This window comes from Cavia porcellus, unplaced genomic scaffold, assembly GCF_034190915.1.
Source record: "Cavia porcellus strain 051 isolate PalLab524CR breed Dunkin Hartley unplaced genomic scaffold, mCavPor4.1 scaffold_28, whole genome shotgun sequence".
Taxonomy (NCBI): domain Eukaryota; kingdom Metazoa; phylum Chordata; class Mammalia; order Rodentia; family Caviidae; genus Cavia; species Cavia porcellus.
In genome coordinates, this window is record NW_026947511.1 from 16,399,334 (window position 1) to 16,414,532 (window position 15,199).

The 15,199-nt window shown below is 34.4% G+C and overlaps 1 protein-coding gene across 3 annotated transcripts; it reads right to left on the reverse strand.

Moving 5' to 3' along the window:
- Positions 1-2,007: 2,007 nt before the first annotated feature.
- Zwint (ZW10 interacting kinetochore protein) lies at positions 2,008-12,238 on the reverse strand. Of its 3 annotated transcripts, none has more exons than XM_003473566.5 (8): positions 12,040-12,238; positions 10,985-11,075; positions 10,711-10,834; positions 10,381-10,547; positions 10,170-10,226; positions 9,866-10,008; positions 9,679-9,789; positions 2,008-2,404 (listed from the first exon to the last, which is right to left on the reverse strand). In XM_003473566.5, exons 1-7 carry the CDS (start codon positions 12,177-12,179, stop codon positions 9,681-9,683), a joined length of 831 nt encoding a protein of 276 aa, XP_003473614.2. In that variant the 5' UTR covers positions 12,180-12,238; the 3' UTR covers positions 2,008-2,404; positions 9,679-9,680. The 3 variants fall into 3 exon arrangements, with proteins under 3 accessions (XP_003473614.2, XP_013012507.2, XP_063095587.1); XM_013157053.3 differs by lacking the exon at positions 2,008-2,404 and adding an exon at positions 4,517-9,254; XM_063239517.1 differs by lacking the exon at positions 2,008-2,404 and adding an exon at positions 4,517-9,423.
- Between the last annotated feature and the right edge of the window lie 2,961 nt (positions 12,239-15,199).

The following is a 15,199-nucleotide window of genomic DNA, read 5'->3' on the forward strand; positions in this document are numbered from 1 at the left end:
TTCAAATCACTAAGAAAATAATTTACCTACACTACGCCATTATACAAAATCTTCCGAGACTTGATACACAGGTTGAAGTGTGGCAAATAAACTCGGCTCCGTATCTTTAACCTGACTTCTGCCAGACCATGGAGCTCCATTGCATCGCACTAAATTCTCACCAGTATACCAGTGCTCTAAACTTCTTCCTGCCTCCCAATCTTTTTCAAACTCTTAACTAGGAACTGGTCATTTTAATCTCCTAGAGACACTAAAGCCTGCATTTTAGAGAACCATTTCTTATAATTCAAGTTGTACATTGAGTTTTAAAAATCAGGGGCTGGAGGTGTAGCTCAGGGCATAAGCACCTGCCTTGCAAGCAGGCAGTCGTGAGTTCGATCCCTGGTACTGATAAGAAGAAAAAAGACAAAAAAAAAAAAAAAAAAAAAAAAAAAAAAAAAAAAAAAAAAAAAAGTATCAGTGATATTGTTTTTGAGGTAAAATTTTTTTTTGTTTTCTTTTTTTTTTTTTGTCTTTTTCCTTTTTATCGGTACCGGGATCGAACTCAGGACTGCCTGCTTGCAAGGCAGGCGCTTATGCCACTGAGCTAAATCTCCAGCCCCCTGAGGTAAAATTTTTGATTATAGTGGCCTTGTATTATGTTGGCAACTGACATGTAGAAATAATCACATTTAATTTGAATTATAGCAACTGCTGAAACTTTGTTCTCCTTATATAAAGAACCCAATCCTCAGTTATCTAATCTACAAAAGATAATTGTAATACTTACCTAATACATAACTGTAAAAATGGTCAATATATATATTAACCTGTTTAAAAACTGCAAATTGAAGGTTTTTGTTTTTGCTGAAAAGATAATGGATCGGACAAAAGATCGATATTAAGAATATAAACAGAAGTTTAACCAGTTTCAACACGTATTTGCTTTTGCCTCGAATCTCCAAACTTCTTAGGACACTAACTTGCTCTAATTTGTCTATCAATGCACAGCTCTCAAATACACAATCATCTTTCTTTTAAGCCATATTAGCACTTGCTGTACCAGGAAGCATTATCATCTATAAGCTATTACTTTTGTTCAGAATATGCTAATAGTTCCTTTGTCAAACATACTCTACAAAGGTTTATGTCACATCTTACCATTTTTCAAATTATTTTCTGATCTAGGCTTTCATAGGAAGTTAGATACCCCCTCATATATTTCTGTAGAATATTATTTTGTTAATTTCAACATATTTTAGGAGGTAAAGGTATTTTATATGGATGTCTGCCAACTAGGGGTGGCTAAATGTCTCATGTGTGTGTAGTACCTTTCACATATCATTATATAAGGACTAAGGTTGTGTTATGAGTATTAATGTGTTTACACAGAACTTAGAGTACAGCTCATAATGTATTGCAGCAACATTTCACCTAAGTTCAAATTATAAAACCCTGACACAGATGCTCAAAGATGCTTGTGGACAAAGGACACACAAAGGATATTTGCCTTGATTATATTCCAGGTAGTTAGCTTGCTTCTCTAAGGACTTCATTAGACCATAAACTTCAAGTGGACTTTTGAAGTGTCATTTCATGAAGGAAACTTATCTTTAAAGAACTTCTGGTTACCTTTAAAAGACTCTTCTCATGCTAGATATACTTAAGATATCATAGGTAAAACGAGCAAAGTGAATTAGCAAATTTGTGTTTTACTTTGTTTTCCCATAGCAGGCTGTTGAACAAAAGTAATCACTAAAGGAACTAGTACTCAACATAGTATAAGAAATATTAGGAATCGGGCATTTACTTAATAGCACAAAAAGAGTAACATGAGTGAGGCACTGGGCCAATCCACGAGGGTTATTCTGTTACTACAAAATGGTTCAAGGGAATCTAGAAATTACAAATTATGGGATTAAGGACTAAAATAGGAAACTTTATAGAAACCTTTGGAAGATTCACTACAAAGATGGAGATACTACACATCCAGATTTCTGGATATATGCTTCTGTACAGACAGTAATGTTTAAAGGATGCATAAAATGTTTTATTTTTCCATCTCTTTATTATGTAAAATTATATACAAAAATTCAAATAACTATCCACTTAAAAGGTATTATACACTTTTAAAAACACTGAATAAACAAGTTCATGATCTCACGAAACTTTAATATTGTCACACATTAATAAAAGGATCCAAAACACAAATATCTCTTGACTTAAAAGACAATCCTGAATGTAAATGCTGTTTCTTACACATTGAAAAATAAATCAAGCTGTTGTTTGGTTTCTTTATAAATAAAAAAAAAAAATCTCAGGTAAAAATAGAGCAAACTGTTGACAGCAATCAGTACTGCAACAAAGTCAGACGAGATTCCTGTAGCTTACATTTAGTTCTGTCTTCACCAGAAATAAATGAGTCCTTAAAAAAGAAAGCGAAATAATTACACGAGAGAAAACTGACATCACAGTTTAGAATATGTATAAATGCTGACATATATGTATGTACATACATATTAATATGTGTATTTGCTATTCTTGATGCCTTAGAGAAATGAAACACATGTAGCAGTTTTTTTAACCTAATTTTACAAAGTAATATTGAAGATCATATTGCTAACAGAAAATATCATTTCATGTTTTTTTGGGTTTTTTTTTTTTTTTTTTGGTCTTCTTTTGAGATGGGGTCTTGCTATGCAGTTCAGTCTGGCCTTGAGCTCACTTTGTAGCCCAGGCTAGTTTCAGAAAATAGCATTTTAATATATCATATATATATATATATATATATATATATATATATATATGATATTTATGATATTTCTATACTACATTCATTATTTCTTTCTCTATTTTCTCATTTTGAAAACAGCATACTACAAGAATGACATTACAATTATCATTAAAACAATTTTTAAGTTTGAAACAATTTATCTTCTCCAACACCTATCAGCTTCAGGGAATAATCAAATGAAACAACTAGAGATAATACTGCACTTCAGGAAATCATTTAAACTTATTCAATCATTTTTAGAGAATGCTCAAAGTAAGCCAATAAAGACTGTGGAGAGCCCTAATTCCCCAAAGAGAAGGATTTTCCTTCAAATACACACACAAAGCATAAATTATCCATAAGTTATTACTTGGTAAAGTACATTTTAACTCTATTCTTTATATATTGCAGAAGTCTATAGTTTAAAAAAATTTTTTTAAAAATTTTAACAGCCATAAACTCAATCTTAACAACAGCTGGATAATATATGCTCTTCAAAAATGACAGCTTAAAAAGACCTCAAAACATAAAAAAATGTTGATTCTAGAACTAAAGCTTCAATTGTTCAGGGTTTTAAGAACAAAGTGTTTTGGTGAACCCTGTTTGTTTATCAATGGATTAAAAACCAAAATACTAAGTTTATTACACTCCAACATTTTAAGTATCAAAAGGGTAATTTAAAGATTGGATTAGAAATAAGAATGAACTAAATCAATTTATTTAATCTCACACTCTGTTAGTATTTCAAAACTTAGGTGTAAAGAAAACAAAGAGGTTTAAAGAAGAAATGTAAACATTTTAATATGAATTACATTCATTCTATAAAACAGAAATACTATATTTTAGCCTATGCAAGGCTTTAAACTGGAAAAAAATTATAAATAGTGTGAAACTAAACAGCTGATCTATTTTCAAAGTTAGCAGAACTTCCTCAGTGTGATGTTAATACTATACATTACAGATATGTTTTATTCCTTTTTAGTAAAGATCTGAAAATACACATGAATGCATTTTTACATACATATGTCCAAGTGATAAGAGAAAAGGAATTTATTTTTAAGGACAAAGTCTTCACTGATCACTATTGTTCTAAGAAATAAAGAGAAGTAGAAAATATTTTCTTATTGGAAAGAACAGTAATAGGCAGCGTACAGTATTAGAAGTAAAGCCTTAGTTCTGTAACTTTTAAACTGTACAGATGAAGGATTAGCTTTGCTATAGCTACCCTGGATGTTAATAATAGAGTAATGTGGTTAATTGTGAAATTTTTAAAGTGTATTGCAGTAAAAATACATTGCTGATAATCCCCCTCAAAATACTTTTTCCCTTGAATGCAAGTATTTCATCTTTCTTGCCACTTCTTTCTTTTCCTAAAGCAGCACTGAAAGTTCTCTCATGACTGTCTAAAAAGTAAACATGATAAAAAATATGGTGAACACTACTGCAAAGTGCCACCCACAGCAGGCTTCTACAAACATTAGTGTGTTCTCATTAACTTTATTCACTACGTCTGACACCACCCAAGTGTTGGCTCTTTCCCAAAGTCAAAATAACCACAGATGTTTAATATTTAGAATCGATTGAAGACACAGGGGCAGAAATAACAGCTCACTCACACACTCATTAAAGAGAATGTCCAGAACTACTTCAGAAAGTAGCAAGACTAACAGAAATTGTTTCAACCAAGTAAGAGTATTTTGTAAAGGACAATGAAAAACTATTTTTGTGTAACAGAAAATGCTTCCTCCACAAAGCCCACCAGCATACTTTTTTTAAATTTTTATTTTTATTTATTTATTTATTTTTAACAGTATCAAACTCACGACCGTCTGCCTGCAAGGCAGGTGCTTATGCCGCTGAGCTAAATCCCAGCCCCTGTACTTAGGTTTTTTAGTTGCCCAGGTAATAGTTCCTGTTGCAGTTCTGGAGACTTCTGTCTCCTAGGCTGGTCACCATGATGCATATTGTAAGAAGCCACCAAAGACAGTCAAGTACTCTACATCTGTACCCACCCCCTTTTGCAATGCTATGAAAACCTGTTGCCCTGGGCCTTCAGTGCTACATTTTAAGAAACAATTAATTCCCTGTAAGTGTTCATCCAATGTTAAAAGATCTGCCTCCATATCTTGGGTAGTACTTTGGTGTTTCTGCTTGCAGCTGCATTATTACAATACATTTTCTAAAAACTTAGATATTCACTGCTTTTTTTCATTACATCTTGTATTTACCTAACAGGAGTAAATCACCTATATAAGGACATTCAAGAAAGAATTATAATAGTACTTTGAACAAATTTTATCTCTTATTGTTTTCTTGAAACCCACTCCTACCAACTGGTTGACTGTCTAGATGGGAGTGGAAAGCTTCAGAAAGCCTCAGTGTGTTAGAGGATTTTCAATGGTTTATCTTTTTTTTTTTTTTTAATGGGTATCGGGGATCGAACTCACAACCCCCTGCTTGCAAGGCAGGTGCTCATGCTGCTGAGCTAAATCCCTAGTCTTCAATATTTTATCTAAGAAAAAAATAGTTTAGATGTAAAAGAAGTCCTATTTATTTTACTCATACTCTTTGGGTTTTACTTTTGTAAAAGTATATACAAACTGTAAGTCATACATAAAAAATGTGGAATATCTGTTATATAAGGACTGTATATGTTGCATTTTCATTTTGTCAATCATTTACATTTTCAACAGTGCTGTGTTTTCCTTTGATAGGAATTTTCCTTGATACAGTGGATTTAATGATGCACAGAAATGATAAAATCCTTTAAGAGTATATGATAGTGATGGCAAACCTTTTAGACAGAGTGCCATATTGCAATCCAAAACCCACTTATCGCTTGCAAAGTATCAACTTTGCAATTAAACCTGAATACTGAGGTTTTTGTTTAGAAAAACAATTCTACAAAAACTTTTTTTCTTAAAAGAAAACCACAATAACATGTGTCCCATAAGTTCACCACCACTGGCATATGATCACATACACATATATAAAAACCATATATTCACAAATGCACATATGTAACTAATGTATTCAAGAAATAATTCATAGATCCCATATTATTTGATGCAAATGAAATGAAATAAATATAGATAATGGTACATCACAAAAAACAAAGTACTAAAAACAAAGTACTAAACAAGTACTAAACAAAGTACTAAACAAAGTACTAAAAACAGTACTAAAAACAAAGAAAATTATTTTAAATTCACTTAGAAAGCAAACACTTTTGAATAAATTTGAGAAGTAAAAGCAATAAAGAAAAATTCCTTAATTTAAAAAAAATTAATATTAAAACTTACAAGTCTATTAAAATAACAGACTTAAGTATTACAATATGAAATTTTCTCAGGGCAGATATCAAATCAAACACCAAATAAAACACCAAAAATGTTTTATTATTAAAAAAATGCACATTGTTAAAATACTGTTTTTAATTAAACAAATATTCAAAAATAAACCAAGTGAATTCAGGCTATAGAGACAATAAAAATGAAAGACAACCGTAAAATAATAAAAGTGAAAAAAATATATATCAATTGTCATAAAAGCCAAAGATTGTGCTTCTCATAGACAACCAATATAGAAAAGTTTTTGGGAAATATTAATGAGAACGAGAGAACAGGCAGCAGGAATGATTAACAGAATAGCACAATGAAAAGAATATTAAAAAGTATACTTTAAATATTTCTAGATGTTAAATTGATAGTACCCAGCAACTACTAGAAGAAGAAAGCATTCATTTGCTCAATTTTATGGTTTTTTTTGGTAATGGGGATTGAAGTCATGACCTCACACTTGCAAAGCAGATGCTATGTCACTGATCTAAATCTAAATCTAAGCTCAATTTTCTCAATTTTGTATCAGGTTACAAAGTATCTCGAAGGATGAAGTTCAGAAAAAAGAGCAGTTCATAGACACACAGCATAAACCATACAAAAAAATAGGGAATATACAATGTAGGCTTATAACATCATAAACTAAACCACATAACAAAAATCTACATGTATTTTGTTTTTTTCTACATGCATTTTGAATAAGGTAAAATAAATCAGATCAAGTATAAGCTTTAAGGCACAGCAAAAAATAATAATAAAAAGAAAAATCCAAAAATAGTAGACTGGAATCTAATATAAATTTTTGATATTAAAATAAAAACTCAAAATTAAGACACAAATGATTAAATAATAGATTTGCTACATGTAAATCAAAACAGATTTAAGGAAATCAAAATGTAATCTAGAGATAAATGATGATTACAAAAGCATCTATATGATATGAAGAAAAAGAGATATAAGCCCAAATGGTATCTTAAAAGATGCTAATAAAAAAAGGAAGAATATTTTTTATAGAATAAGGCTTAAAATATTCTAGAATTATTGAAAGACTGATAATTGCAATCAGAAAGCCCAACTGTTTGCAATTAAAAGCCAGCCCCAAACTATTCATTATTCATAGCAGTAAAGTTACACAGTAAAGAGAATACATATTAAGGATTTTGTATATAGCCAGTGAGAAAGCAACTATCCTAGAAAGAACTTTAAACTGAGAGCTACTTTCTTATCAGTAACAACGAATAGTTAGATAGTTATTAGAAAATATCTTTATTAGGTCAATAAAGTACTTGCTGAAAATCATTTTCTACATAAAGTATTTTTATAAGAATGAAACTGCAATATTTTTATACTAAAAACAATGTAAAGTTTACTACAGCCTACAGATGCTAACTAAAGAAAATTCTGAGCCATTTATTTTATATGATGAAATTATTTCATATGAATGGTTTCAATGTAAAAAAGTCAGCAAAATGGTAAACAAATGAATAAATTTAAGGTTGAGTAAATAAAACAGTATCTAACCTGTAGAACATGAACAAGCTAGAAATAATAAACCTGACAAAAATAGCTTATTAATTAGCAGTAGGATGACCCATTAATGGTAATGTTTTTTATGCTTTATTTGTTGTCTTAAGACCATAATCGTTATTAATTACATTTTAGACTGTTAACTTCTAGAATTAAAACTGATCTAGCAGAGAAGAGCTTCTAAACAAGGAAAAGAATAAAAAAAGATAAAATGGACAATACAAAACAATGCAACAATGAACAAAAAGATAAAAAACAGACAATAGAAAACAACGAAAAATAGACAAAAATATAAAATTTAAGGAACAATATTTTAGGAAACCTGAGTTTTACAAATGCCACACGCAAATGATAAACATAAGGATTTAAAAAGTCAAGAGGTTGAAATTCAACAAAAATACACGCTAGACAAAGGAAAAGAAGACTTGACAAGATTATATTAATATTTAAAGTCTAAAGAGCCTATGAATGAAGAAGGCATCCACACAACAGTAAAGGTTGTATTCAAAAGATACAAATGTAAACAAATACCATCTAAAGAGCTGTTAAGTATGTAGAAGCAACTTAGAGGAAAAAAACCCTACTATTACAGATAAGAGCTGAACACAGTCCTCTCAAAAGGTACCACTCAGACCATAAAAATAAGATACAGTTATATAAAAAAAAAACACAATCTATGAGATATACAGATTACATTAAACTATAAAATATAAATTTTCTCTAGGCTAAAGTAAAAAGTTGAAGACCACATAACTGCTTCCCTTGTTAAACTCATAAACTTTTATTATATACAGAACATTCTCTAACCAAATTAAACTAAGAAATAATTACTTATCAATAAGCATACAGCAGAAAACTTTAATTTTTTTTAAAAGAAACTCATGAAGTGAAGAAATAAATGCACTAATGTCATAATACTAATGTCATCAATTGAATGATTGTGAAAATACTTATAAGTCAAGAAATTTATAACCTTAAGTGTTTACTTGAGAAAATGAGGATCCAAAATTAAGATGTTATCTTCAAAAATTAAGAAGTTACAAAAATAGCACTTTTCCATTCAAAATTAGAAGGGAAGAAATGATCAAGGTTATCACTAGAAACCAATGAAATAACATACAACAAGTGGATCACAAAAGTCGTATTTAAATCTAAAATGATGAACACCTGTAAAGCATAATCAAGTCAAGTATCAGATAACACAAACTACAAAGTATCAGGAGGCCACTGTATAACAGGATAAGCTCTCTGGTACAGCTCTTCCAATTCAGAGCAAAGGCCCTTAGCACAAAGCAGGGACTCAACACTTTAGTCAGCAAACACTATTATGTCCTTACATCTAATCATTTGCATAAAGCATTTGTTTTATTAGAACTAAGCTAAGCAGCGTGCTGCACATGGGTTTGACAAAGCAATTCCTGAGAGCCCTGGCTGTCTTCATGGTCTTCAATCACACCAGTTTCAGCTCCTGAAATGCTGTTAGTCTTTGTGTGTCTTTAGTCATTCTTACCAACACACGAAGATGAACACACAGGAAACAGAGAACCAGGGCTTTTAATCCAGACTTGAGATGCCCCCAACATGGGTCAAGGTCAGAAATCAGACTGACTATACTTGGGATTTCAGAATCCATTCCGCTGAGAAAAAGGAAGCGGGGTGAGTGTTGGTGTACCCAGCATGGATTTGAGGCACTAAGATTCATCCATAATATAAGGTCTTACCTCCTTCCCACTTCCCATCCCCTCAGTGGGTACAGGAAGTCAAATGCAGATGGACATAGAACACAGTTTTTTCTGCCTCCAACACCTATAATGTAAGGGACACCAAAGCCTAGGGCTGGGATCTGACCTAGTCTAGAATCTTTCTTGTCCATGTTATTTTCCTCTAGGAAACCGTGGCAAGTTAACGTCTACCATGGGTCGTGGATTTTTGGCCCTGGAGAAGTACAATGTGGACAGTGGATGAAGTCAAGTTCCCAGCTTCTCTTCCCACCTGCCTATGCAGCTATTGCATCTCTCACTGGGTCTGTCTCCATCGTTCTGAGTCAGGTGTTAGGCTTACCCTTAGGGAGACTCAGGAAGAGAGGCAGCTGCCGGGGCAACAGGGCCTTCAGTCTCAGAAAGTGGCAGCTTTGCTTGCAGGGTATGCAGTAGCTGAAGGAATGTCTGATGCCTGGAAAGAGGAAGGAAATGTGAAGAGAGGGAATCTCATCAAGACCTGAGTCTTCAGTCTCTGCGTCCTGTCTCACCTCTGCAATTTATTCTGCTCCTGTGCTGCCTGCTGTTTCAGAACTCCAAGTTCTTGATACAGTCGCTCAAGCTTCTGCTGAGTTCCAGTCTGGCACTCTTTCACCTCTGCAGAAACTTTCGCCAGATCCTGCAGATGCTTTTGCTATGGAGTGAGAGTGCACGTGGGTTTCATCAAATACTGACATCTTAAAGTGACTTTCTCCCAACTCCTCCAACATAGACCTTGCTGGGGACTGAGATTCACTGACAGCAAGGGGGATGTAGCAAGTAGGAATATTAGTCTAAAGAAAAGGAATCACCCACCTGTTGTAGCTGCCACTGCTTTTGGGCCGCTTTGAATTTCTCCATGGCCACTTGTTTCTGCAGTTAAGTTAGGGAGATGGACGAGGAGACAATTAGTTTACATGTTCAGGTTAAAGTTTTAGACATAGCACCTGAGTCCAACATGGCCTATCTATCTTTCCATTTTACCCTCTCTTCCTGTCTTTCTCTCTCTCAAGTTTCCTAGGTGCACCTTGGCCTGGAGCTGCTCAATGGCTTCCTGGAGTTCTACACGCTTCCTTTGGGCCTCTTCCACTTGGAGCAGCGCCTCAGGGAGGGCACTTCTTATGGCCTCCACATGTTCCTGGTAAGTGGCCTTAAGGTCCTTCCATTGCTGCTTGGCTACAATTATGTTTTGTCCTAAAATGAGCCACAAGAAATGAAACTGTGAGTGTGGTTGTTTTGCAGTTGTCCCCATGAAACACTAGGCCTCAGTCTTCCCCATAGCCAGAAAGAAAATCTAACCAATATCCTCCCTCCTTGTCCATTTAGGCCAGCCCTTCCCAAATCCCTGCCTACTCACGGCTTGTGTCTTCAGAAGCCAAGGGGTCCAGACCTTGGGTAGTGTCCAGTTGAGCCAGGAAATTCTGTAAAAAGTCTACTACTTGAAGCTGGCTACAGAGTAACTTGGCTTTCTTCCGAGAGTTCTATTTAAAGAGAAAGAGAGACAGGAGCCAGAACTATCTTGTACCACCTTTTAAGGCCAGAAAGATTGCCTTCTGCTTTTTTATTACTACTGTCCTTCATCTCTAAGACCACTCCCTTACTTCTGAAAAGCCGGTTCCCAGTGTACATACCCTCACAAATTCTGCCAGGATCTGGGCTGGCAGCTCTGTTTCTTCCTGTAGGCCTATAGGTTCTACAACATTTGCCACCTCAGCCAGGACCCTAGAGGGGCAGGGAAACAAAGGAGACTGTTGATTGCCAAAGGGTACAAACACATAAGAATGAGTATATCTATACTCTTACACTCTGAATGAGTGTATCTAGGAGTTACTACCCTGAGTAAACCTACACAAAAGCCTGTGAAGCCTGCAGTTTGGAAGGGGAGACTTGGTTTGTGCCTGGAGAACATGGGTCATGAAGCACGTTGAGACTAATCAGCTGAGGAGGAATAATGAATGAAGAGGCTTTGATTTTAATTGGGAATGGCTCATTGAACATACTGTATGAAACAAGATCTGAAAGCTGTTAGATGTACTTGGCAGGGTAAAAACAAGGGCAAAACACTGATGAACCCTAGGAGCCTTCCTGGCTCTGGTATTCGAAAAGGGTCTTAAAATAACTAACGCAGGGCTGGGGATATAGCTCAGTGGCACAGGCGCCTGCCTGGCAAGCTCAAGGGCATTTCAATCCACGGTACCAAAGCGGGAAGAAAAGCCTTAAGGAAGAGCAAAAGGCAGACTCCTGTGCTCTCGGGTCTCCAGGTTTTTCCTTGTTAGAAACCAGAGCAATCCACTACGGCACAAGGAATGGGAAAGACGGATTCTATTGGGGAAAGGTTTTGTTGGGAGACAAAGGATCAAAATTTTAAAAGGCCTTTCTAGAATGCCTCTTAGGAATGGAAATTTTCTGGCTAGAGTGATGACGTGGACAGAGAGGGAGAGAACTGTCCCTTTCTGGGACACGCCTCTGAGAAGAGTGCAGTGAGGACAGTGCAGTGACCAAGAGTCCCGCGGTGGCTACTCGGGAGCCAAACAAGAGTCATCTCAGCACTAAGACTGCGGTCAGAATCAATTCAAGACAGGGACGAAAGTTGTTCAGGGTTGAAAAAAAACAAGCATTAAACGACACAGGAGCGCAAAATTGCCCGCGGCACGCTCCCAACTATCATCTGGTAGTAAACACTTACTCTCGAGCTACCGCCTCTGCTTCCGTCTCCGTCGCCTCCATCTCGCAGCGGGCGGCTACTTTCTGTTTTGGATTCAACCGAACATTCGCGCCAGGACAGGCGATCGGCTGATGGCTTAGAGGGCGGGAATTAAGGAACATCCTGCACTCTCATTGGTTGTTTTGGACTCACCGCCCGCGTTTCACGCAGGCGCAGTTTCGGGAGGGTGTAGCAAACCTAGGAGAATTCGGCTGCTGGTAGCCTGTACTGTAAACCGGAAACGAGTCGTGAGCTCTTCTCTGCCTGGGTGTCCTTCCTAGTTTCTCACTACTGAATAAAAGGAAAATGACGACCTTGAGTTCCGATTTCAGAGGAAATAATATTCACATTTGACTTTGAATATTTACTACTATCAGAAAGCTGCGCCTTTCGAGATGAAAAAATATTGATTTGGTAGATATAAAGTGCATATTGATTTTGAAGACGTTTAAAAGATGCGACGCAGTGAGAGAGAATCCCAGAAGAGCCCAACGGAATACCTCCGGTGACAAGATAAGGCTGGAATTCTGAAGCAGCAATACTGTGTGCAGGCTGTAGAACAAAGGAGCTGGCTGATAGAAAAGTCGGAATTCTGCGGGGCGTTTTGTTTGTTTTTGAATATTCAGTTAAGTCCCATGACCACATGTATGAGAAAATTTTCCAAATGGGAACTTAATGGATTTACTACTCAGAGGCTTGCTATTCTGACAGTAATTAGCTGTGCATTGAAAACTCCTTTAATGTTACCTAAATTCTAAAAAACAAGATTCCAAAAGAATCAGAGTGTCACATAAATGGGTGACAGTGCAAAGTTTTACAGATTTTTAAAAATCACGGACTAGTAAAATACTATTTGCAGTGGCAGGCTTTCAATTAAATACAGTAAAAATTAGTTGCTGATGAGAACTGAACTAGGTATTGGAATCTACACTCAAGGACATTAATAGAGTTGTAACTATATCCCATGTGCGGAAAAAGACAAGGAGCTAGTAATAAGAAAAATCGTAAGTGATTATAAGGATGTGGAGAAGGGAATATTCCTGTTGCAGGTGGAATCTGTAAAATGGTACATTTATTTTAGAAAACAATTTAGTGGTTCCTCAAAATGTTAAATAAACATAAAGTTCTTGTATTAGCCACAATTCCATTCCCGGTTATATATCCAAAAACCAATAAAAACATCACTCAAAAAATTTGTACCAAGTGTCATTAGCAACATTATTCACAAGAGCTAAAAACAGAACCAACCATAGATTGGTTAACTATGAAAATGGTCATTCCTTCAATAGAGTACTATTCAAAAGTAATAAGAATGAAGTACTAATATAAAACACAGATTAACACTGAAACTACTGCACTAAATAAAAGAAACTAGTCATGAAGGTACACGGTGTACAGGTATATGAATTATCTAGATTGGATAAATTTGTAGAAACATTTATTAATTCATTTATTGCATTAATATATATTTCGTTAAACTATTGTTAGCCATATGTAGGAGTGGGGGGCAAGAGAAGACATTGGTAGAATTTGAAAAGGAACTATAAAGGATGAGGGGTCTCTTGAGAAGGTAAAATAAAATGTTCTAAACTAAATTCATGGAGAAAATTCAATAATTTTATACAAAAATAACTTTTAAACCGAGTCAAAGCTGTTAAAATTATCATAGATGTTAAACACTAAGATTTAATTTTTTAGTGATAAAAACTGTCATAGATGGAATTAGATAACATTAAAAACAGATTGAAAATTTCAGTATAAGAATAATTCAATTGAAAGGCTTAGAAAGTATCCTAAATGAATCACAGAACATTAAAAAAAAATGACCAAAACAGCAATGAATTTTGAGAAAACTAACAGCCTTATTAGAGTCGTTAATGAGGTTCCTAAATCACACACAATGAGAGAGAACAAAATAATCACCAAAATATTGAAATTTAATGAAAGTTATAACCATAAACCTAAGAATTTCCACACACCTTTAGCAGAAGAAACACAAATGAAACTACATTACATACAGTATGGTATATGAAAATTATATGGCTCAAAATTACTTATAAAGAAAACTTAAAAGCATCTGGAGGAAAAGGACATGTTACAGAAAAAAAATAAGGATCTCAGGAGTTTGTTAGAAAATGCAATAATGTCAATGAATCATCTTTGAAGCACTGCTAAAATGAAAGAACAAAGCAAGTTAATCTAAATTTCTATATTCAGTAAACACTTTTTCAGAAATGAAACACATTTTTAGTAAAAAATCAGACTCATATTACAAAATAAAAACTTAAAGCATAAGAAAAAATGATGTTAGATTGGCATGTGAATATGCAAAAGAAGAAAATGTTCCAGAAATGGTACATACATAAGTAAATATGTATTTTTCTTAATGTTTAAATCTTTATCAAAAAATGAGCTCCATAAATAAAATAAAAATAATGTGATAGGTTTTAATGCATTCTATAATAAAATGTAACAAAAAGCCCCAGAAGTAATATGTTACAAAGTTAATTTTGAAACAATTATGTCTGACACCAACCAGTACACTTTAATCTTCTCTGTGCCAATTAAAGTCAGCCCTGAGAAAATCTGAGTAACAGCCTTTGTTTAAAGACCTGTTTATTTCTTATGTCTTCAGCATCTTACTCTACATGATATCAGTGAATCTTTTAAAATTTGATTTGAAGTTGATTTGCTCTACCTACATACTATAGTACCACTTCACCTTCTACTTTATTTCTGACATTTTAAAATCTTATTTGATGAGCATTTCTGATATTAGGACTACTGAGAAAGGATGCATCTTAGTACAAATGGATTGTTTACATACCCTTCAACCACAGTACTACAGTGGGCTGGCCTTTTTAATATTTCACATTTCAAGCCATATTTTCAATGCATGTTTTGTATGAAAGATGGAATTGTTTGGGATGCATTTCAGATACTGAAAATCCAACCTTAGCTGAGAGAGGTGTATTTCATCAGACAAGATGAGTTGCCACGCGGAGATGCTTCTAATCACATTTCTTGCAGCACAGCACATGAACATGCATAAAACATGATCTCTTGAAGAAGGTTGAAATTCAGCCTCAGTTTCGCTACATAACCACATTCGTGATCTTAGATGATTTACTTAGTGAAGAAT